Here is a 24,474-nt window from a genome sequence, read left to right on the forward strand (position 1 = left end):
AAAAATCTCAGTAGAAATCTCAGAACATTTCTCAATAATGTGCTCAGATTGGCATAGATTTCTCAATATGAACGTGAGCACTTTTCATCAAAGAGAATATGATCTTTTATAGCTCTATACTCTAATTTATATATAAATCTATTTTAATGTTTATTTTGCAGAAACAAAGTTGATACTTGGATGTAACATAACTGAGATCTCAAATAGTGTTCTGAAATATGAAAGTGCAACCTGTGAGCAATCAAAGCGGGTTCTTGGACGCACCAATACATTTCACAAAGTACATTTATATAAAGTTAGTATGTGTACCAACCAAACTGAAGTCTTGGAGGATGGAGACAGAGAGATTAAAAAGGTTTTAGCACTGAAGAACTAAGCCGGGAAGGGAAGACAGATGAGGATTGAGGAAGAATGGAGGGAAGGAGCAGAACGGTAGAGGTATATGGTGATAACAGATGAGAGAGGCTGGAGCTGGAGGAGGGGGTCAGTCTCTGGTGTGCGTGTCCTCTGCTCTCTTTCATGAAGAGCCAGGGAAGCAGATTATAGCAGGCCTCCTCTTTCAGTCTCTCCAGGGGAGGACAACCCCTCTCCCCCAGCATCCACTGGCTTTAATGCTCTGCATCCCCCTGGACCAGCCTGGATCCACACCAGATGCAGCACTTCTACACACACACACAGAGAGAGACACACAAACTGGACATCCCAGCCAAGCCATCTGATGGATTTGATCTTGACTTTTTTTTGACCCTGCTGCACTAATATGCATATTCAGGCCAATGCACTGCATTTCTTGTTGTTTTCGATTAGTTCTAATCATTTCTTTCTCTAAGCTCGGGTACATTCTGTAAGAAGTCAGACATGCAAAGTTTATATTCTTGTGGAGTTTTGCTAAGGCAAGCATAAGGTTTCTGGATTTTTTTAAACCCCTAACCCAAAGTATTAAACTAAAGACATTGTTATTTTTTTTTTGCCTGCAGATTATAAAGCAAATGAGGGACCAGAAGCATATATCAAAAGTTTTTTCATATTCTTACCAAGGCTGCAAAAAAATACAGAAATGCTAATATTGTGAAATATTATTACAATTTAAAACAACAGTTTTTTTTCAATATATTTTAAAATGTAATTTAAAAAGATTGAGAAAGTTCAAAAGAATAGAATTTTGGAATTCGAAATATTTTATAACACGTCTTGACTGTGACTTTTGATCAGTTTAATGGATACTTGCTGAATAAAAGTATTATTTTCTTTTAAAAAATCTTACTGACCTCAAACTTTTAAATGGTAGTGTTCACTGTTAAAAATTTTAGTGCGAAATTACAGTATATTTCAGGTTAATAATTGCATGAATTTCACAGTAATTCCACAGTAGGACTTTTCTTGTATCTAAATGCACTCTCAAAAAATTACTGTAAACAACCAATATCATATTGTATGTATGAACCCAGACTGCAGTGTGGCATGAATAGATTTATGCTTTTATCTGTGCTGCTGAACTTTATTTCTGATTCACTTTTAGCAGTTTGTGTTGTGTATTTCATAATGTTCAGAATTGATCTTTTTTTATTATTATTATTTGTTGAACATCACCATTGTTGTGTTTTGTATGTCGAGTATAGATGTCTGTGCATCATTAGGTAATGGAAGAAAAAATAATCTTGTGTTGCACAACAATGTCACACCTTTCAAAGATAAATCTCAGCAGCTGCTTTACTATTGTGAAATATCCATCTACAAACAGTTATGAATTTGAAGTAAGATATTGGTTAATCTTCATGCTGAAATAACGTTAATAATAGTATAGTTTGATTAACTTAAAATCAGCCAATTATCTTATTTTATATTCTAGTTTGTCATTGTTTTAACACATGTTTTCATCTGTCACCCTTCTGACTTGGCTAGAACAGAAATTTTAATGCAAATACAGGGTCAAAGATCCCAATCAAATGGAACACTGATCATCGTTATGGTGACCACAAACCAATTACAGTGGTAAACAATATAATTTCTTGCAGTTTCATGCAAGACAACTTTAAAATGTGAATTAACAGTAGAGCAGTAAATTACTGTGAAGTCAGCATCATTTTGCTGTTGATTAACAGTAATTCGTAAGAAAATGACAGTAATTTATTGTAAAATAATACTCTTTAATTCCTGGCAATTTTTTAACAGTGTTATATATATATATATATATATATAAAGTTTAAATATATTTTACTTTTGTAAATGCTAATAATCTCCTGCTAATCAAAACTGGGTTTTGACTGAGTAAAAACATATAATATTTTTTAGACATACATTATATTGTCCCCCCAAAACATAGTCTCCTGAAGGTACACATGAGTTGGTCTCTCTCTCTTAATCAGAGGCATGAAGGCCTCTTGCTGGTGTAAGATAAGCGCAGCCCTTGCAGGCGTTTCCTCCTGAGACTCGCTCTCCTGCAGCAATGCTGTGCACCAACCTGATAAGGTGTGAGAGCTGCATTCTGCTCCAATCCCGATGGAGCCTCACCACAGGTGACCAATCACTGTGCAGCTTTCCGTAGTTTATCTCATCGCTGAGCATACGTGATCTACCCGACTTGGTCAGGTCAGGCCAAGGGACTTAAATCTTATTACACCATTGTGGTTTTATATCCCTCTTCTATGATGCATTAGCCACACATGTTGATATGGTAGATTATATGGCACAACAAAAAAGTATTACATAGTTTGCTTTAGACCATGATAAACTTGCAAAATCTTTATCATTACAGTAAAATCCAAAATATTGTAAAGCTTTACCTTCAGTAGTCAGATCTTACCACATCTTATCAGCCTCTGCTTCATTCCACTTTTCAAAACGCTTTCAAAGTCTTCTCAAGCCTTTGCCAGATTAACCGTGTGGTCTTCAGGGGACAGAAACATACACCTTTAAGATGAGAGGCACTTTGAACATTTAAATTAGGTACAGTTCCCAAGGAATTTCTTTCCGGAGCCCACAAAGGTTAGCACAGTTTGCTTTGAAGGTAAAACATTTCGGACATTTTTCTCTACTGCAGTCAGTCTATGGGGTGCAAGTACATTTGCTTTTCTGTCATATTTTATTTTATTACTCTCATTGCTTGTTTTGGTGAAGTGTATGTCGGTCTTCTTCGGTTTTCTCTCTTAAAATGTCCTATATAAAATTATTTTTATAGATTTCAAAACTAAATTAATTATGATCCTTTTCACAGACTAAGATGACACGTTTCCACCATTATTAACATTGTAAATCTAGCTAAGTTTTTAATATTTTCATTTTTAAAGAATTTAATGTAGATTTATAACACTAGGCTATACAGTTTCAGAAAACTAGTCAATGAGTTTATTTTTTAATACAATACCAGAGAGAGTGACATTAAATTTGACATCTTTCTCTCACTGTAATCAATCTCTCGATATTTTTTTTCCCCTCTTTTGGAAAGAAATGCTATATCAGGGATTTTTTGTTTCCTTTTGCCACTGGAGTAAATGGGAAAACACAATTTATATTTGTTGTAGTTTCCACTTAAAGAGTTTAACCAACTATAAATAAGCCTGGAAATGTAAAAAAAGGATGTGAGAATTTTCATGTATTAGGCCCTAATCACTTTTTTATTGCCAATGTGTGAACAGTTTGTAACAAAAATTAAAAAAAAACGAGGCATTCCCCTTTCTCTAAAAGCCTGTAAACTGATTTTTATGTGAGGGACTCGGGACGTTTTTGCCGGGAAAATCAAAAGGATGTGACGGTTACGCGCGCTCCCGAGAGACTCTTCCGTTAAATTACACATGAAACGAATATACAATGCCGAAAAATTATGTTCTGAATTCAGAATTCACAGAACACAGAATTCTATTCTGTGTACTGTAATGTCAATGTGTCATGCAAAGAAAAGGGATGAACTCAAATCAAACAATAGTTCCAGATCTTGGTTTATAGTCTCAAATATAATCAAACTATCATAACAATGCAATTTTAATTACCTCATTTGACATGATGCCGGTGAGAGCTGGTACAAAAATATCCACATCGCTATGATCAGATACTTTCTTAACTGTTGCTTTCTTACCGCGGTCATTTTTGTCGTGTGTTTATTTTGTTATTCAGCACATATTTACATATTAATTTAACCGTCGCTCTCAGCAGAGTGGACGATGTCTGGATGTATGTTAACGGTATATCACTGCAAGGGTATTTCCAGCTTATTTCTACTTATAAACAACGAAAACAACTTCGCCGTGAGTAGCCTATATCGTGGCCTTGAATCACGAGCACGAGCACGAGCAACAAGTTGCTGGCTGCAGTTCACTTAACAGCCACAGGTGTCGCTTAAGTGTTGTAGTTTCCACTTAAAGAGTTTAACCAACTATAAATAAGCCTGGAAATGTAAAAAAAGGATGTGAGAATTTTCATGTATTAGGCCCTAATCACTTTTTTATTGCCAATGTGTGAACAGTTTGTAACAAAAATTAAAAAAAAACGAGGCATTCCCCTTTCTCTAAAAGCCTGTAAACTGATTTTTATGTGAGGGACTCGGGACGTTTTTGCCGGGAAAATCAAAAGGATGTGACGGTTACGCGCGCTCCCGAGAGACTCTTCCGTTAAATTACACATGAAACGAATATACAATGCCGAAAAATTATGTTCTGAATTCAGAATTCACAGAACACAGAATTCTATTCTGTGTACTGTAATGTCAATGTGTCATGCAAAGAAAAGGGATGAACTCAAATCAAACAATAGTTCCAGATCTTGGTTTATAGTCTCAAATATAATCAAACTATCATAACAATGCAATTTTAATTACCTCATTTGACATGATGCCGGTGAGAGCTGGTACAAAAATATCCACATCGCTATGATCAGATACTTTCTTAACTGTTGCTTTCTTATTTTGTTATTCAGCACATATTTACATATTAATTTAACCGTCGCTCTCAGCAGAGTGGACGATGTCTGGATGTATGTTAACGGTATATCACTGCAAGGGTATTTCCAGCTTATTTCTACTTATAAACAACGAAAACAACTTCGCCGTGAGTAGCCTATATCGTGGCCTTGAATCACGAGCACGAGCACGAGCAATAAGTTGCTGGCTGCAGTTCACTTAACAGCCACAGGTGTCGCTAATAACAAGGGTTTCTCTGAATAACCCCTTAAAAATGAATTGTTAAAACAAGAAAAAACGTTTTGCTCTTGAGAATTTGCCCTTGTAAGTGTAAATGTATTGTGTCGAATCCCATATTTTTATTTTTATATTTTTACAACGTCCAAACTAATATTACATTTTCCGTTTTACATGTACAAGTATGATTTATCACTATAGTGATGATGAATTGATTTTTACATTTTCTAAAGAAAAAAGGCATTGCTAGAAGGTAGCTTGGGTGCTTTGAGTGATTCACCACCAATTCTCTGATATTCTAATCTCTAATAATGGCTCGGATCAGTGAAAGTCTGTGGGATTCCCACCCCCACACCCATTTATTGTCTATCAAGTGAAAAATAATAATAGTGATTCACGCCATATTAAGTACATGGTGTTCATTATGCACTGTAACATGAGCAGTGTAATGTAAGTACAGTACATTTTTGGGCATGTACCGTAAGAAGAGAGGAGGTGTAATGGTTAATCCAGACATATTCATGGCTCAAATGTTTCTTTTGCTTTAGGTTCAGGGAAGTTTGCCTGATCTGTGATTATAGCCGTGCACTACCTCAGTCTTTGGCCCGGTTCACCCGCCAAGGTCAGCATTCCTGGCCCCGGCCGTTGCTTAGCTGAATGTGAGCTTCATGGCTGTCTTTTCAGCTCTGAGTAGCCCTGCTAAATTAAAGACAGGCAGTCAGAAATTAAAGCCAAGCCAAGGGACAGGCAGTATAAATTCAATCTGGACTGTGCAAAATAAATGACCCTCCTGTTTGAAGTGTAAGGAAGAGTGAATGAAGCAGAGTTATCTACTTAAGGAAAAAAGGTTTGAGAGTCTGTATGAGAAACTTTATGACTCTTTGGTTAGGATACGTCTTAAATGTGCACATAAAATAAGCCAGGGTTAAATAGCATGCAATTTGCTAGAACACTTGTCCTAGTTTTAGGAGATTATACTTATATTATAAATGATTTCTGAACGGAATTCAAATCATTTTGGGGAAGTGTACACCACACTGTGGCTGGTTTTCCTCTTAAATTGTCTTTTATAATAATAATCTAAAATTTGAAAAGCATTGAATCAATTAGCCTACTAAAATTCATTACTACAAACGCAAGGAAAAAAGAATTTGCTTTTTTAGGTGCATATAGATCTAAATCATGTATTCATTTCAATAATACTTTTTACATTTGAATGTAAATGTGTGTACTTTATTGTTTTATTATACACTATTTAGTGAAGCACTGGCTGTTGTAACGCCTTTTCTTTCTTTCTTTCTTTCCTCTCTTTCTCTTTGATTGAAGGTTTGGTGGTAAAATCAAGGACTCAATGTTTAGTCTACCTGTTAGATACAAATATAAAGTATAAGTGTAATTTATAATATCAGTTTATATACTTGTCTATAGAGGATTTTTGTCTCTTCTGAAGTCCGCGTGAAACGCACCTGCGCACATCGTGTGTTCTTCCTTCCGGCCAACATTTACTTGCGATCCTATCGTTCAAAAATGTTAGGGGAAATTGATGATAATTATTATTTGTAATCACGTGCATTAGTGTTCAGTTTTTTTAAAGAGAGAAATTCGAGACCATTTTTCCATTCTTATATTCTGATGCGAGGAAGTTTCAGTTGATGTCGGTCTAAAATTGGATTCTTTTTTTCTTTAAAAAAAAAATGATGTCCGTAATAATGACGAAATGTAATGGCAAATTGTAAGATTTTCCCTGTTGAAATATGATATTTTAATTCTACACAATCCAGTACTTACACTACTTTTTTTTTTTTCTTCAGTATATGTCACATGGACCAAACGATCTTCGTTAATTAATGAAAACTGTATAATTAAAACGAATTAACATTTTGTGGTATAATTTCGTTTACACTGAATTAGTACACATTTGTTGTTTTGTTTTTTTGAGATGTGGTGTCAGACAGACTGTATAAATCACCGAGCTGATGTTTGTACTTACAAAATGTTTTAGCATTGTGATGTCTTATTTATTAAATGGAGCATATATTAAATTAAAAGAGCAATAATTGCTCATAATACACGAAGTGATTTCAGACTGTTTAATATGATATTACACTTATTAATGTTGATTTAAACTCAATAATATATGAACAATATTTGCAATTAACAATTAATAAATTACACTTAGATTTTTTTTATGAATTGATATTGATATTATTAATTAATTTATTATTATTATATTAAAGAATACTGTGAACTGCAAATAATGTGATCAATTCATTCAAATTATGTTTTAAAGCTAAGGTTCAGAAAGCTCTGACGCTAGTTTGTGTTTATGACGGTGGTTTCATTTTTAATGCCCCAACGAATATTAGTTACGAATAATTATTTAAGTATGAATTAATTTTATATTGGCTTAATGAAAAAATGTTAGCATTGTAAAAAACATATGAGGCCAAGGCACTCGAGAGTTTGGAAAAAAATAGAAAAAGTCTTATTTATTCATGGATTTAGCATTTTAAAAACAGTCTAATATATATATTTTTTTTATATATATATATATATACAAAAAGCACCGAGATACGGACTTTATACCCCAGTAGCACTCTTTGCATCTTGTGTTCAATGAAAAATGTTTTCAATTAAAAAAAAAAAAAAAAAAAACCGGTGAGAGCGTTTAGAAAGAAAGAAAACCCAATTTTAAATACTTAAATCTGTCGAAAATGATTAAATAAAATATGCAGAATAACATGATTTAATGCTGTTTAATGCTGTGTTTGTTAGATATTGTTTTTCTCTAATGCTTATATATTCGATTTCAAACAATGTGCTCAAGGAACAAGAGCCTTTTTTTTTCTTTTACCCCTGATTTCTTATTTATTCTCTTCTCAGTGTGAATTATTGAGGACGATTTCGGGTTATTAATTCCTTTTTGTTTTGTTTTTGTATTTTTCATAGATCATATTCATAGATCACTGGCCTATTTTGAGATACAAACGAAGCAAACCAGTTAAAAACACATTTACATTTGTTCCATGATTTGAAAATTACAACTTACAAAAACTCTTGTCTATAAAAGGAAAACAATGAGTGCTAAACGATATATATTTTATAAATGAATTTTGGCATCCTCTCAGGGATTTGTAATTCAATTGTGCTTGTGTTTTTATTATTTTATTTAGCAGTTACTATTTTGACAAAAGAAAGAGTAATTTTCTTGATAATGTAGTTGGCAGGTGCATCACCGCGCGCGCATCAGGGCTTCACTGAAGGTCAACGCGTGTCTCTTTCAGGTCGTTTGGAGGTCTTTCTTCTGTTTTAGCCCAGGTATGTTGAATTAATTAAACCAGCCGTGATTAACCCTCAAATAAGATGACCTTTACGAGTTTTCCTTCATCTGACATCTGGCATATGTTGAATTAATTAAAAAAGAGACCCTGACAAGAAATGACCATTGAACAATATCTTTTTTCTCTCGTTATTTGAAGTTCAAGTCAGAATTTAAAATGTAATTTACCTCATACAAAATGAATTTAGCTTGACCTTCGTCTAAAACCGTCACTTGTGATTTTACACCCATTTAATGTTTTTAAATCACGTGAGGTCGAATCGTTTATTTGATTCGCTGCACCATAATTTTAAATAGGAATTGATCGATGACGAAACTGCACTACACCTGTTCACTTCTGCTAAACACTTTCAGAGTTTACTGTAAACTTGATAACTTCAAAAATATCCAGATTTATATCAACACACTGATAAATATCACCTTAATTCGCGCATTGCTCGAGATGTTTTACATTATGGTTGCAAACAAAAACTCCGCACACTTCAATCATACACATCTCTGTCTCACTCTCTCTCTCTCTCTCTCTTTCTTTCTCTCTCCGGTGAACGGTATAATCCCCTGCCGTTCCTGCTTCTCTCCAAGCCCGTATTTAATTCCCTTAAACCCCCAGCTGCCGTTCTGGTTCCTCTGTGAACACGACAGACTGTGAAGCGCTCCCGGTTATTAATAATTCACCAGCCACTGCACGAATCCATCCACAGATCAACCCGAGCGTTCTGCGCGGGCCACGCAAGGGGTAGCGCGTTTATTTTGGCAACTACTCTTACATAGGCTACTTAACATACATTAATTAGTTATTCGAAACGTTTGCGCGTCCACATTCCTCTCACGCGTCGCATTTGATTCCGCAATATTGCCCGAAATGACGTCCTCTCCGTAATAATTGATCGTGTAATCCTTGCACTGAGGAGGAGGAGGAGGTCATGGAGATCGGGTCCCCCGTGAGATGGATGGAGACTGAGCACCAATTCACCCAGAGTCCGTGAGCTGAAACTGCGCAGGAAGAAAGTTGCTGTCGGTGGCGATCTCGAGTGAAGCTACCGGACCGGAGAGACGCTCAAACCGGGGGATTCGCGGTGAACGGAGGAGCGGTCGCGCTGAACCTGCTCCAGCCCCGAAGGTTTCACTTTTTTGTGTGTGTATCTGCTCTGAAAGACAAGAAACGCGCCGGCTGATTCCTGCGAAAGTTTCCGAGCGTAAAAGTTGGTCGTTTTCCGCGATCCACGGGCCCGGTTCTTCTGCTTCCGGTATCAACGGAGAAAGCCCAACTCTTTTGCTTTTCGTCTTCTACTGCGCTCCTTTTTTCGGGGCAAAGTTTTTTTCCCCCCTAAAGGAGTAAAATGGGTCTTTGAGACTGTTGGCAATATTCCCCGCTCCACAATGGTACGTGCTGTGTAAATCAACTTTGCTCTTTTTATTTCTGCGTTAAAATGCTGGTAAGACTGGTTTAGATTGATAATATGCCAAGCAATAACTGTTCCAGAATAATTTTGGACGGTTTTAGTTTTGCGAAAAAACTCTGGATGTAAAACAGCATGTGCTCTAGTTTTCATTCTCGATGCACATAATGTGTGTGTGTGTGTACGCTTTCTGTTAGAGGAAAATAATGCTTGAAGTTGTTCATATGGATTGGGAAGTTAGTTTGAAACTGTGCCGAACTAATTTATCACGCTATTTTTTGGGCATAATACATTAATGCATTATCATAACGCAATATCATAGTTCAACTTTGACCCTGTGCCACTCAAACTTTCATCACGCTTTATGGCGGTGGATAATGAAGTGTTGTGCAGGATAATAACCCTCCAGTTTACACGCTTTTCAGTGTTATTGGGATTACAGGCGACACATGCACATGTAACATGCCATTACTGAAATTGTTCCACTGCGCGAGCTTGTCACAGGACGACAGTCGCCGCCCACATGTCGTCTGTCAAAGAGAACAAAAGCTCTGAGGGGTTATATATAGAACAATAGTGCTGGATGCAACTTATTTCGTGTCCATACTAACTTTTTGGACTGCTGTATGTAAAGTCATTTTGATTAGCACTGATTAATGCGTTGCAATTTTGTGTGTTTATGTCTTTTTTCACTTATTCGCTTGCACACAGTTGTCGTTTTATATGCAAACACACTAACTTTTGAATAAGAATAATAGCAACAATAATAATTAGCGATAGATTTATATATCGACTAGAATATTTGTCAGATAACTGCACTCTTAGAAAAAAAGGGTTCATTGGAGTTGTATACAGAACCCTATAGGGTTCTTGACTCAGTTTGTTCCAAAAAAGTTCTATATAATGAGACATTTCTTAATGTACTTTTATGTTTAACTGGTTATTTATATTTTCTCTAGTGATAAAATGCTTACAAGCTTTGTGTTTTAAAAAATAATTCAAACTAAATCCATATAATGGTCCCCTGATGGAAACCCCTAAAAGGTTCTCTATATGAAGCACCTGACTGAACCCTTTAAGGATTTATACCTTCTCTTTTAAGAGTATGTGTCCAAAATCTACAGCTCAGTTCACAGTTAGTTTTTTCCAATTTCAGAAAAATATTGCATTGTCATGTCTGTTAATTAAATTATTTAGTCTATATGTGTACTGTATGTACAGTATGTGTGTACTGGCCATCCCACTCTCTACATTCTTAGAAAAAAGGTTAAGGGGTTCCAAATATGAAGCACCTGACAGAACTCTTTAGGGTTCTATATAGAACCTTTTCTTCTAAGAGTGTAGTGTCACTATATCACCACAATAGTGATGCAAGAATACTGAATTAAAATATTATAAAACAACCAAAAAGCAATGTGTAAATAGTGACAATTTTTGGCATGTCTTTTAAATAATTCTGTAGATCTAAAATGCTTAAATAAAGGCATGGTTGTAGAGCTGCACGATTCTAGATCAAATGAGAATCACAATATTTTGGTTTCAAATAGAGATCATGATTCAACAACTAAACAAAATAACATGTAATTCACTAGGGGTTCTGACAAAACATTAATTGCTGGAAAAATGTTTTTAAGAAAATGCTTTTGAATGAATTCAATGACTCGTTTCATTACAGTATGAATCAGTGTTTTTGGACAAATCTTTTGAATGAATGATTCAATGACAAATACATTTTTTAACAGTCATTTGTCGCCACCTAGTGGCGTAAGATGTCATTGATACAACCGTTATTGAAAGCGGTGTGTTAGTTTCAAAAGGTGGTTTGTTCTATTTTGATCGCTATCGTAGACATCAGTGTTTATATCCTAACTTTAAACTTTAATCTTAGTGCTTATGTGATCATTTGAATATTTATAACACAGAAATGTCTACTGTGTGGAACACAGATTTGAATGTTTCGGTATGATTTTGTCAAAGAAAATCCAACATGGCGGCCACGTGCAGCTAGTCAGTAGACATGGGCGAATCGTTGTTATTAATAAAATAAGATCGTGTGGGTGTTTGAATCGAGATCGCAAACTTTTTACGATTAACCGTGCAATTTATTGTTTTAATTTAACCTTTTAAGTTGCAAACTTAATTTTGTAGAGTTCTGTTGACATAATAATGTTGATTATTACATCAACTTAATATCGTCTGTAATTTAAACTCAAATTTCTGCATTAATTTGCTTTTAAAAAAAAAAATGAAATTGTCTTGATAACTTCAGAAATTAGGCAGTGGATTTCTAGTTCCCAGCATGCTTTGGGACTGGAAAGGGGAATAAATGTTGAAATGAAGTCTTAATTCATTTGTTTGTAGTGAAGAGAAAGACCTGCTAGTGTTTAACGCTGTTATGTTTGACATTTAGAAGAGATTCTGTAAGAGTTTTTGTGGTTACCATTGTGCTGAAGAGATACATGAAGGTAAACACATTGACTCTATGACTGCGCTAATGCCAGTGATAAGTAATATCTTACTTGTTCATTGTTAAATAAGTTATGTTAGCATGTGCTATGATAGCTGTTGATTTGAACTGAAATATATAAGATTAATTTCTTCCAGGGCTACAACTCTGGTAGTTGGAGCAACTTCATTTTTTTGAGTAATCAACTAAAATATTAGTGTTTATGCTACAAATTATTAAGTTCCTCTAACTCAATGTAGCTTGTTGGTTGAAGGTAAAATCACTCAAAGTTGTCATAACTCAAAAAAATCAATGCAAACTGTTATTTTTTAGAGTGTAGGACACCGAAGCAGACACATGCAGCTCTTTCAAAACTAAAAACACAAGAAACTTGCTTTTAAATATCATCTCGGCTGAATTTTCGGATCTTCAGGAAAGAACATCTGTTCGGCGTTAGCTCGGCTCTAACCTCAGATAGCTTGATTTTTACTTCTCACTAGACAGGCCACAATAAGCCGATCTGAGGAGACATCAAGCCATTGGCAATCAACTAAAGCACATTACCCAGGTGTCCTCATTTCAGACTCGAAACGTTCAGCTAATTTATGCATCGGCCTTCTTTATTTTCAAATCGCTGCACACATAGTTTTCAGTTCTTCTCCACTTTGACTGGCTTCGGAATCCAGATTATATTTGATTGCATGACTGATGCAATATAGGCTTGTACTTGTTGATGATTTCCAGATGGGCCTGAATATCAGCACATTAATGTGGATAATTATTTGTTTACCCGCTCTCTTAAATGGCACCGACCCAAATAGGCCACTGCAGAAAGAAACGAGGGAATCTATTCAAAGCTGACTCCACATGGGATTAACGTCTTCTCTTAAAAAAACCTATTTAATTAAGCTTCCAAACAGCAATCAAAGATATGAAGCTAGATAGTTAAAAAAGAGTTGACAGCTATAGTTGCACTCCGTCAAACATACAGAAATGCATCTGGGTTATACTTTGATGACAGCTGGAATGAAGAAAAGTTATACAATAACAAACAACGTATCCTATAGTTTGTTAAACAACAAGGTTTTTATGTTGACGTGGAAGCTGAATACTGTACGACTTTGATATCAAAATCCTTTATTTTGCTGTCAGTGTTTGATTTGTTTATTGAGAGAGCAGAGGTGGTGATGTTAGTATAGCAATTATTATACATTCAATTGAAATTTCAGATGTTTTGGAAATAAATTACACACAGGCATTGTAATTTTGTGAAAAGCATGTGTGCCATGTGTCAGCGCCCCCTCTGGTGGAGTGCTGTTAGTTCGCCTGTCAACTGAACTTGATCTTATGACCAATCAACATTATGACCAAGTCATTTGACACAGATGTCTCTGATTAATTGGTTGTTGGTTTTAGCTTTTTCTTTGATTTCAAGCCAGTGATGTGATGTTAATGAAATGCTGGTTATCTGCATGTTGTCATGTCCATCAGTTTCATTGTCATAACTGCATATAGTAACCGGTCTGAGACGGTTCAGTGAAGGATCCACCAGACTTCAAATCAAATGAATTCATCATTAAAAGCAATTTGTTCAGAAATTAAACTACGGGCGCATTGTATGTTTTTGATAGGCTACTAAAAAAGAACCAGTTCATAGAAATTTGTTTGACAGTCAGATGCAAGCCCTGAAAATACAAAGAACTGAAATGCAAGCACTGATAATGAAATGCATCCCCCTAGTTTATTAGTGAAAGAACCGGCTCACATGAGTCATTTGTTTGGGAATCGGACTACACTGGTCGCGCTTTACATTTTTGAATCACTAAAAATAACCCCCCCCCCCCAATTAGTGCAATTCAACATGCTTTTTTGTTTCATATGTTTTTTTTCATCCACTAAGAAAAAAAAAGCTCATAAGAGTCATTTGTTCGAGAATCAGATTACACTGGGAGCACTTTATATTTTTTAATTTACTAACAAGAACCGGCTCACATAAACCAGCTTGGTCTTTTACGTTTTTTAATCGATAAAAAACAAAAAAACAAACAAAAAAAACGGCTCACACAAGTCATTTGTTTAAGAATCGGACTACATTGGGAATTCTTTATATTTTTTGATTCATTAACAAGAACCGGCTCACATGAGTCATTTGTTCGAGAATCAGAATATACATGGAAGGCTTTATATTTGATGTTTCACTAACAAGATCACAAGTAATTTTGGGGGGAATCGGACTACACAGATCACGCTTTACATTTTTGAATCACTCAATAAAAACGGCTCAAATAAGTAATTTCTTCAGGAATCGGACTACACTGCTAAAAAGAACCGCCTCAAACAAGTAATTGCTTCGGGAATCGGACTACAGTGCTAAAAAGAACCGGCTCAAACAAGTAATTTCTTCGGGAATCGGACTACACTGGTCACACTTTACATTTTTGAATCACTAAAAAGAACCGGCTCAAACAAGTAATTTCTTTGGGAATGGGACTACACTGGTCGCACTTTACATTTTTGAATCGCTAAAAAGAACCGGCTCAAACAAGTAATTTCTTCAGGAATCGGACTACACTGCTAAAAAGAACTGCCTCAAACAAGTAATTTCTTTGGGAATCGGACTACACTGGTCGCACTTTACATTTTTGAATCGCTAAAAGAACCGCCTCAAACAAGTAATTTCTTCGGGAATCGGACTACACTGGTCGCACTTTACATTTTGAATCACTAAAAAGAACCGCCTCAAACAATTAATTTCTTCGGGAATCGGACTACACTGCTAAAAAGAACCGGCTCAAACAATTAATTTCTTCAGGAATCGGACTACACTGCTAAAAAGAACCGGCTCAAACAAGTAATTTCTTCAGGAATCGGACTACACTGCTAAAAAGAACCGGCTCAAACAAGTAATTTCTTCAGGAATCGGACTACACTGCTAAAAAGAACCGGCTCAAACAATTAATTTCTTCGGGAATCGGACTACACTGCTAAAAAGAACCGGCTCAAACAAGTAATTTCTTCAGGAATCGGACTACACTGCTAAAAAGAACCGGCTCAAACAAGTAATTTCTTCGGGAATCGGACTACACTGGTCGCACTTTACATTTTGAATCACTAAAAAGAACCGCCTCAAACAAGTAATTTCTTTGGGAATCGGACTACACTGCTAAAAAGAACCGGCTCAAACAAGTAATTTCTTCGGGAATCGGACTACACTGGTCACACTTTACATTTTTGAATCACTAAAAAGAACCGCCTCAAACAAGTAATTTCTTTGGGAATCGGACTACACTGGTCGCACTTTACATTTTGAATCACTAAAAAGAACCGCCTCAAACAAGTAATTTCTTTGGGAATCGGACTACACTGCTAAAAAGAACCGGCTCAAACAATTAATTTCTTCGGGAATCGGACTACACTGCTAAAAAGAACCGGCTCAAACAATTAATTTCTTCGGGAATCGGACTACACTGCTAAAAAGAACCGGCTCAAACAAGTAATTTCTTTGGGAATCGGACTACACTGGTCGCACTTTACATTTTGAATCACTAAAAAGAACCGCCTCAAACAAGTAATTTCTTTGGGAATCGGACTACACTGCTAAAAAGAACCGGCTCAAACAAGTAATTTCTTTGGGAATCGGACTACACTGGTCGCACTTTACATTTTGAATCACTAAAAAGAACCGCCTCAAACAAGTAATTTCTTTGGGAATCGGACTACACTGCTAAAAAGAACCGGCTCAAACAAGTAATTTCTTCAGGAATCGGACTACACTGCTAAAAAGAACCGGCTCAAACAATTAATTTCTTCGGGAATCGGACTACACTGCTAAAAAGAACCGGCTCAAACAAGTAATTTCTTCAGGAATCGGACTACACCGCTAAAAAGAACCGGCTCAAACAAGTAATTTCTTCGGGAATCGGACTACACCGCTAAAAAGAACCGGCTCAAACAAGTAATTTCTTTGGGAATCGGACTACACTGGTCGCACTTTACATTTTGAATCACTAAAAAGAACCGCCTCAAACAAGTAATTTCTTTGGGAATCGGACTACACTGCTAAAAAGAACCGGCTCAAACAAGTAATTTCTTCGGGAATCGGACTACACTGGTCACACTTTACATTTTTGAATCACTAAAAAGAACCGCCTCAAACAAGTAATTTCTTTGGGAATCGGACTACACTGGTCGCACTTTACATTTTGAATCACTAAAAAGAACCGGCTCAAACAAGTAATTTCTTTGGGAATCGGACTACACTGGTCGCACTTTACATTTTGAATCACTAAAAAGAACCGCCTCAAACAAGTAATTTCTTTGGGAATCGGACTACACTGCTAAAAAGAACCGGCTCAAACAATTAATTTCTTCGGGAATCGGACTACACTGCTAAAAAGAACCGGCTCAAACAATTAATTTCTTCGGGAATCGGACTACACTGCTAAAAAGAACCGGCTCAAACAAGTAATTTCTTTGGGAATCGGACTACACTGGTCGCACTTTACATTTTGAATCACTAAAAAGAACCGCCTCAAACAAGTAATTTCTTTGGGAATCGGACTACACTGCTAAAAAGAACCGGCTCAAACAAGTAATTTCTTTGGGAATCGGACTACACTGGTCGCACTTTACATTTTGAATCACTAAAAAGAACCGCCTCAAACAAGTAATTTCTTTGGGAATCGGACTACACTGCTAAAAAGAACCGGCTCAAACAAGTAATTTCTTCGGGAATCGGACTACACTGGTCGCACTTTACATTTTGAATCACTAAAAAGAACCGCCTCAAACAAGTAATTTCTTTGGGAATCGGACTACACTGCTAAAAAGAACCGGCTCAAACAATTAATTTCTTCGGGAATCGGACTACACTGCTAAAAAGAACCGGCTCAAACAAGTAATTTCTTCAGGAATCGGACTACACTGCTAAAAAGAACCGGCTCAAACAAGTAATTTCTTCAGGAATCGGACTACACTGCTAAAAAGAACCGGCTCAAACAAGTAATTTCTTCGGGAATCGGACTACACTGCTAAAAAGAACCGGCTCAAACAAGTAATTTCTTCAGGAATCGGACTACACTGCTAAAAAGAACCGGCTCAAACAAGTAATTTCTTCGGGAATCGGACTACACTGGTCGCACTTTACATTTTGAATCACTAAAAAGAACCGCCTCAAACAAGTAATTTCTTTGGGAATCGGACTACACTGCTAAAAAGAACCGGCTCAAACAAGTAATTTCTTCGGGAATCGGACTACACTGGTCACACTTTACATTTTTGAATCACTAAAAAGAACCGGCTCAAACAAGTAATTTCTTTGGGAATGGGACTACACTGGTCGCACTTTACATTTTTGAATCGCTAAAAAGAACCGGCTCAAACAAGTAATTTCTTCAGGAATCGGACTACACTGCTAAAAAGAACTGCCTCAAACAAGTAATTTCTTTGGGAATCGGACTACACTGGTCGCACTTTACATTTTTGAATCGCTAAAAGAACCGCCTCAAACAAGTAATTTCTTCGGGAATCGGACTACACTGGTCGCACTTTACATTTTGAATCACTAAAAAGAACCGCCTCAAACAAGTAATTTCTTCGGGAATCGGACTACACTGGTCACACTTTACATTTTTGAATCGCTAAAAGAACCGGCTCAAACAAGTAATTTCTTCGGGAATCGGACTACACTGGTCGCACTTTACATTTTTAATCACTAAAAAGAACCGCCTCAAACAAGTAATTTCTTTGGGAATCGGACTACACTGGTCGCACTTTACATTTTTGAATCGCTAAAAAGAACCGGCTCAAACAAGTTATTTCTTCAGGAATCGGACTACACTGCTAAAAAGAACTGCCTCAAACAAGTAATTTCTTTGGGAATCGGACTACACTGGTCGCACTTTACATTTTTGAATCGCTAAAAGAACCGCCTCAAACAAGTAATTTCTTCGGGAATCGGACTACACTGGTCACACTTTACATTTTTGAATCGCTAAAAGAACCGCCTCAAACAAGTAATTTCTTCGGGAATCGGACTACACTGGTCGCACTTTACATTTTTGAATCGCTAAAAGAACCGCCTCAAACAAGTAATTTCTTCTGGAATCGGACTACACTGGTTACGCTTTACGTTTTTGAATCACTAAAAAGCACCAGCTCACACGAGTCATTTCTTTGGGAATCAGACTACACTGGTCGCACTTTACATTTTTGAATCACTAAAAAGAACCAGCTCATACGAGCCATTTGTTTTAGAATCGGACTAGACTGGTTACGCTTTACGTTTTTGAGTCACTAAAGAGAACTGGCTCATACGAGTCATTTTCTGGGAATCAGACTCTACTGGTCGCACTTTGTTTTTGAATCACTAAAGAGAACTGACTCATATGAGTCATTTGTTTTAGAATCGGACTACACTGGTTGTGCTTTACGTTTTTGAGTCACTAAAGAGAACTGTCTCAAACAAGTCATTTGTTAGGGAATCGGACTACACTGATCACAATTTACGTTATTGAATCGCTAAGAGAAATGGCTCAAACAAGTCATTTGTTCGAGAATCAGACTACATTGGGAGCAATTTATATTTTTTGATTAACTAACATGAACTGGATCACACAAGTCATTTGTTTGGGAATCAAACTACTCTGGTCGCGCTTTATGCTTTTGTATCGCTAAATAGAACCGGCTCACATGTGTCATTTGTTCAGGAACCGGACTACTCTGGTCACACTTTATGTTTTTCAATCACTAAAGAGAACCGGCTCACATGAGTCATTTGTTCAGGAATCTGACTTTACTGGTTGGGCTTTATGTTTTTGCATCACTAAAAATAACCAACTCATATGAGTCATTTGTCAGGAAATCACACTCTACTGGTCATGTTTTAGCCCTATGTTGTTTTTGCTTGCATCTCGCAAGGACTCAACAGAAACACATTTCTTCTGTCTTTTTGCTTTACATTCATTGCAGAGAGCAAACTTGCATTAACAACTAAGATTTTTAGAATAAAATAAGCTTTTAAAAAAAGGAAAAAAAACAAGAAAAGAAAAAGCCGCTGATATAATATTCTTTTTTGCTGTGGTGCAGATTCGACAGCGGGAGAATCGCTGCGGTGATTCAAAGCCGGTGCAGCAAACACTTAAATACAGGGCTGGGTTAGAATGATCATTAGTGGAAAAAGATGCCTATTGTGTCCAGATGGTGTAGTTACGACATCTACCAGCAGGGGCTTAACTCTAACCATAAGTAGTCGTATAACTTGTTCTGCACTGTTTGTGCTACAGCCATGAATGACTCGTAAAAACATGAGGAACTCAGAACACCAATCAAAGCACTCAGCATAGGCAGTGTCTTTTGTACGGGCTTGCTCACATTATCTTAAGACACTAAAAATGAATCTAATTATTTTTAATGTCAATCTTCTGTCTTTGTTTTTCCACTAATGCAAACAAGCCATTAACTTAACTTTAAATATCTTATATTTTGTTTTTAAAGTGGTAAAATAATGATTTCATCCTGTATAATAGCTCATAATCAGACACCACTCTGGCTTGCAGTTCCTGTGCTGACAGAATCAATGTTTAGTGCCCAAACAGCTCTGAAAACAAACAATAAGCAATCTAACAGCCCACCCTCCTCCTCGGGTTCATTATTACTGCTGTTCCGCGCTCATTTCGCTCTCGCAGCTCCTCTAGAGATGGAGGTATGAAATATCACATTTTTCCAGCATTTCTCCCTGAAGTGGCCCTGGCAAGCGTTCACACGGCATACATTTCTGCTTTCATATATTTCCCCCTCTCACCGCTTTTAAAAAACAAATCCCCTCCCTCCCTCGCTGGGCTTTGATGTGTCTGCCGTGTTACCTGGGTTTGTAGTTGTGTAGAAGTTCTGTCGACTGTCAGTTTCTCTTATCTGTGAACACATGAATTGAGATGTAAAAAGGTATATGTGAAAATAGTTTTGAAAATGGGTTGTTGGGAAGTCAAAGTTTGTATGAATGTATACGCTATTTAAGAATCATGAGAAATCACACCCGTTTCTGTAACAGCACAAGAATCGGGAAAGTTATCTGCGCTTTTTTTTTGCTAACCAAGAAAACCAGCCAATCAGACCCCTCTGCATTATTTAACAGTAACATTATTTTCATCACAATTAATAACATTTCTCACCCAAAATTCTTATTATGGTAACGCAGACCTTTTTTTCCCTAAATGCCATTATTTTTGTAATATATATTGCTCGTATAGATGAAACTGTTCTCGGCGGGTACATGAGCACTGAACTGCCACTGCCGGTCTGGAGCTCACGTCTCCAAATATGTCTAAACAAATTTTCAAATAGGCGCTATATTTATATATATAAATTGCATATTTGAGGTCTAAACAACTATATTCTTGCCGTAAAAACACTTAATACTACATTCCGTGACACAATAACAGTAGTATTTTTAAAATTATAATGGGTTTGCTCCTCCACCATTGACGCTCAGTATGAGAAATGCTGCCAGTATAGATCAGGCAGAAACAAACGGAGTGATACAAATTGTGAAACGATTTCTATGGTTCAGATTCGAGAATCAGCTCTAGCTGTTGTATATAACTTTTGATTGCAGCATTTGGTATCCTGGCAAATATGATCACAAACTTCTGAAGCCCTGTTTACACCTTAAGATGTGTTTTGTTCGATCGGATCACAAGTGGATGAGGGAGACACATTCCCGTTTACACCCGGTGTTTTAATCTGTCTTTTTTTGTCCACTTTCAACCACTTCTGTCCTGATTTCTTCAAGGGGAGGATCTATGGGCGGGTAAATGAATGGGGTTTTTCAGATCTTTCAAACTAATAAAGAAAATAAGCTTGCGCAATTTAAATATGAACGCTACCGGAGACTATGGCAAAACATGCGGAGAGCATCAGCCTTTGTTTCTGCTCTGATATACGCAAGACCACACAGAGCGCTGTGTGTGTTAGAAATCAGAAATGGTGAGAGAACATTGTGCTTGGTATGTTTTTTTGTCTTCAAAAAACAAACTTGGGTCTTCAGTCGACAAAGTTTAAATCCTGTTTGGCTAGCTTCCCATAATGTTTACACATTAAAGGTGCAATATGTAAGAATTTTGCAATAAAATATCCAAAAACCACTAGTCCAGTGTTATATATTTTGTTCACTTGAGTACTTACAATATCCCAAATGTTTCCAACTATTTGTAAATCGTGAGAAAATTGCAATTTTAACCAAGGCTCAGGGACGTGTGAGGAGTCGCCTGTCAATTGCGTCATACCCGCGTTACCCTCGGTTTCCGGTTTTATTTTGTAGAAACCATGGAAACACCAAAGATGCTTTAATATTTACATGTTTTAATAGACAAGGGAACAACTGTCTGGTTACATTTATAGACAGAAAACTTATTATTGTTGTTATAGCTCAACACGTTTAGTCTTAATGTTTAAATCTAATTTTCTTGATTTTTTTTTTTTTGTTTTTTTTTTTGCGAGTACCATGCTTTACCATGCCTCAGAGAAAAACACTATTTTGTCAAGTAGCTAACAACATAATCAGATGCAGCTTTATTTTTAGTAACAGTAAAACAGGATTTTCTCCATCATACAATATGTTTAAAAATGAATTGCATGATATTTATCAACAAGACATCCAGCATTTATTATTATATTCTAAAATCGATCTATCTTACTGCAGTGTGTCTCAAACAAGTGTCTCACAGCAGCCGCTGAACGAACGCACAGAGTAACGTTATTTTCAACACACTCAAATGTATCTAATATGATAAACAGAGCTGCATTACCTCATACTCATGACCGGAATAGCGGAAGCGGCGCCGGCGACTGTGTCATAATAAAAGTTCTGCTGCTCGTGAGGCTTGTGTTGCGCAATCACTCCAGTATCCCACAACACTTGGTCCTGCTCTGCTTCATACTACAGTAACGTTAATAATCACATCCATGAACATGATTTTTTCCCGAGTCCTATCCCAATTCTTTTCCACCGAATGTTGAGATGAAGACCACATGTCCCAAGATTCCACAGTTAAACTCATCAACCTACGCCTTTGTTTTGAATAGACCTCTAGTGACCTCTAGTGGACAGAAAATATTACATAGTGCACCTTTAAGTCAGTAGGCGGAGAGTAGGTGGTCTTTTGTGGCTGCTCGAACACATTTGACCACTACGAAAGCAATCAGGTCGAATGCATTTTCAACTACCTCTGGAAGTGGTCAAAAGTGGACAAGCTCAAATTATTTTAGACCCCGCCCGTTTACACCTGTATTTAGCGTCGTCCACTTGTGATCCGATCGACAAAAACACTTCTTAATACCAGGTGTAAACAGGGCCTAAAACACAAATTCTCTAAACTCTAGGGCTGCATCCAAAAACCTAGGCAGCTTACTTGTTGCCTCGTTGCCCTATCAGGCAATGACTTAGCAGGCAGCGTTTGCGCAAAAAGGTACCTCACGAAACTGATTTCAGACCGACTTCTGAGGCAGCGTAGGGATTTAATGATAGATAACAGAACAGAGAGGGCTTTGGTGACAACAAATTGAATATTCTCGCTAGAAATGTCATCAAAAGTGGGGAAAGTTGGTCAAAAAGTACACTTTACCCTCAAACTGACCAACAACCTCAAATTTCAGATGCCATCTTTATTTTTGATCTCAACAGTCAGGGAATGGAACATGCAGGATTGTGGGATATCAAAGGGAATCAAAAATCTATCAGATTAAGGCATCTCAGGAGACAGGATGTGGCTTGTTACCTTCCTACCACCTTATCCTCCTGCGGAGGCAGCATTTTTCAATTTTCGGATGCGGCCTAGATCTCGTCTGATACATGTACGTTTAGGACCTTTATCTCATGAGAAACATCCAACCTTACGAGAAAACGTATACATTTGAATCATACAGAAATGTATAAAAAAAGTAAACATTTAGCTCCACCCCTAACCCCATCCCTGGGGCATAAGCTGATAGTATGAAAACATATCAATGAGATTGTGTGAATTCATAAGAATTAACCACCAATTAGCCAAAAATGTAAAAATAGTTATGAATTGCCCACATCTGAGGAGCAAAAGACTCTTGCAAAGATTTTGAGATTGGTGACACTAAAAACAACTCCTTGCCAAGCACCATTCACATTTTCTTCATAAAATGTAAAACAAATCTGGTCCATTCAGCCTTTTAAGTTTCTGTAGCAGCCAGGTAAACCAGAATTATATCTTAGTCATTATATCATTTTTTTCCTTTCATACCCTCATTTTCAAACAGACATGCCTCTCACATTCATCACGCTTTTATTATGATTGCTACACTATTCCCATTTCATATTATGTGTTACTACCTATAATCTTCATCTTTGAGATCCCCTGTGAGCAGACATGAAATGTTACAGGCCCATCAATTTCGCATTAGCAGACATTTTTAATAGGCTGTTCGTCGTTGGGCTCTAAATATGTTTGTGTTGATACTCAAGAGTTAATTATGACGGGCCTAGGGACCGGTTTCGCTCAGGGCTGGCCATATGGATCGGGCATATGCTGCGTATATATAGAAAAGGGTGGCATGTTTAATTGATACAGTACCACGCTCCATAAACATCCACAGCGAGAGAGAAAGGGGACAGATCTACAGGGAACTACATCAAACAATCAGCGTAGACTCAAACAAACCATCTTACTTTAAAGTGTGAAGGCAAACCAAGCGGAAGAGAGGGACTCATCTGTCTCTTTGTTTCACCTGCCCCGGTTTCTCCGTCCATCACTTTTAGAAAAGCTGTTTGACGTAAATAAAAGAGTATATAAAGAGCACAGTAGTAAAAACAAATAAAGTCGCTCATACTTATGGTTAGTGATTTGAACAAAGCCCAAACCTTCTTTGGAGACTAAATAAACATTAGAAGCCTGTCTCTACACACTCTGAAAGTAACAACCCGGCTGAATTGGTTGAACCTTAGTTCTCGTTCTATGGTTTGTTTAGTTAAGCGCTTTGACTTATGGATGTGTTGTGAGAGGAGAGAGAGGGAGAACGTATGCAACCTTTCATTGCTGTGGATATGAATAGCTGGTGTTGCAGCCACATTTTGGTTAGCCAGTGTCTGGGATCTATTATAGTATCGCGTGTGTGTGTGTGTGTGTGTGTGTGTGTG

At 36.9% G+C, this 24,474-nt stretch overlaps 1 protein-coding gene and 1 long non-coding RNA gene across 13 annotated transcripts in view; one reads left to right on the forward strand and one right to left on the reverse strand.

Annotated features, from left to right (window-relative positions):
- Positions 1–24,474, forward strand: part of nfixb (nuclear factor I/Xb) — a 230,767-nt gene that overhangs the window by 10,939 nt on the left and 195,354 nt on the right. Inside the window, exon 1 of one of the 12 annotated variants that reach the window (XM_048180821.1) lies at positions 9,284–9,851. The exons of the other annotated variants lie outside the window; for them this stretch is intronic. Coding sequence (XP_048036778.1) covers positions 9,849–9,851 — 3 coding nt within the window. The 5' untranslated portion in view covers positions 9,284–9,848. Of the gene's footprint in view, positions 1–9,283; positions 9,852–24,474 lie in introns of those variants that run through there. 12 annotated transcript variants of the gene reach the window in all.
- Positions 1,490–9,099, reverse strand: LOC125262285. Its single transcript, XR_007183540.1, has 2 exons — positions 5,721–9,099; positions 1,490–2,887 (listed from the first exon to the last, which is right to left on the reverse strand). It is a non-coding gene; the product is annotated as an uncharacterized LOC125262285 (long non-coding RNA).

This window comes from Megalobrama amblycephala, linkage group LG1 (genome assembly GCF_018812025.1).
Source record: "Megalobrama amblycephala isolate DHTTF-2021 linkage group LG1, ASM1881202v1, whole genome shotgun sequence".
NCBI lineage: Eukaryota > Metazoa > Chordata > Actinopteri > Cypriniformes > Xenocyprididae > Megalobrama > Megalobrama amblycephala.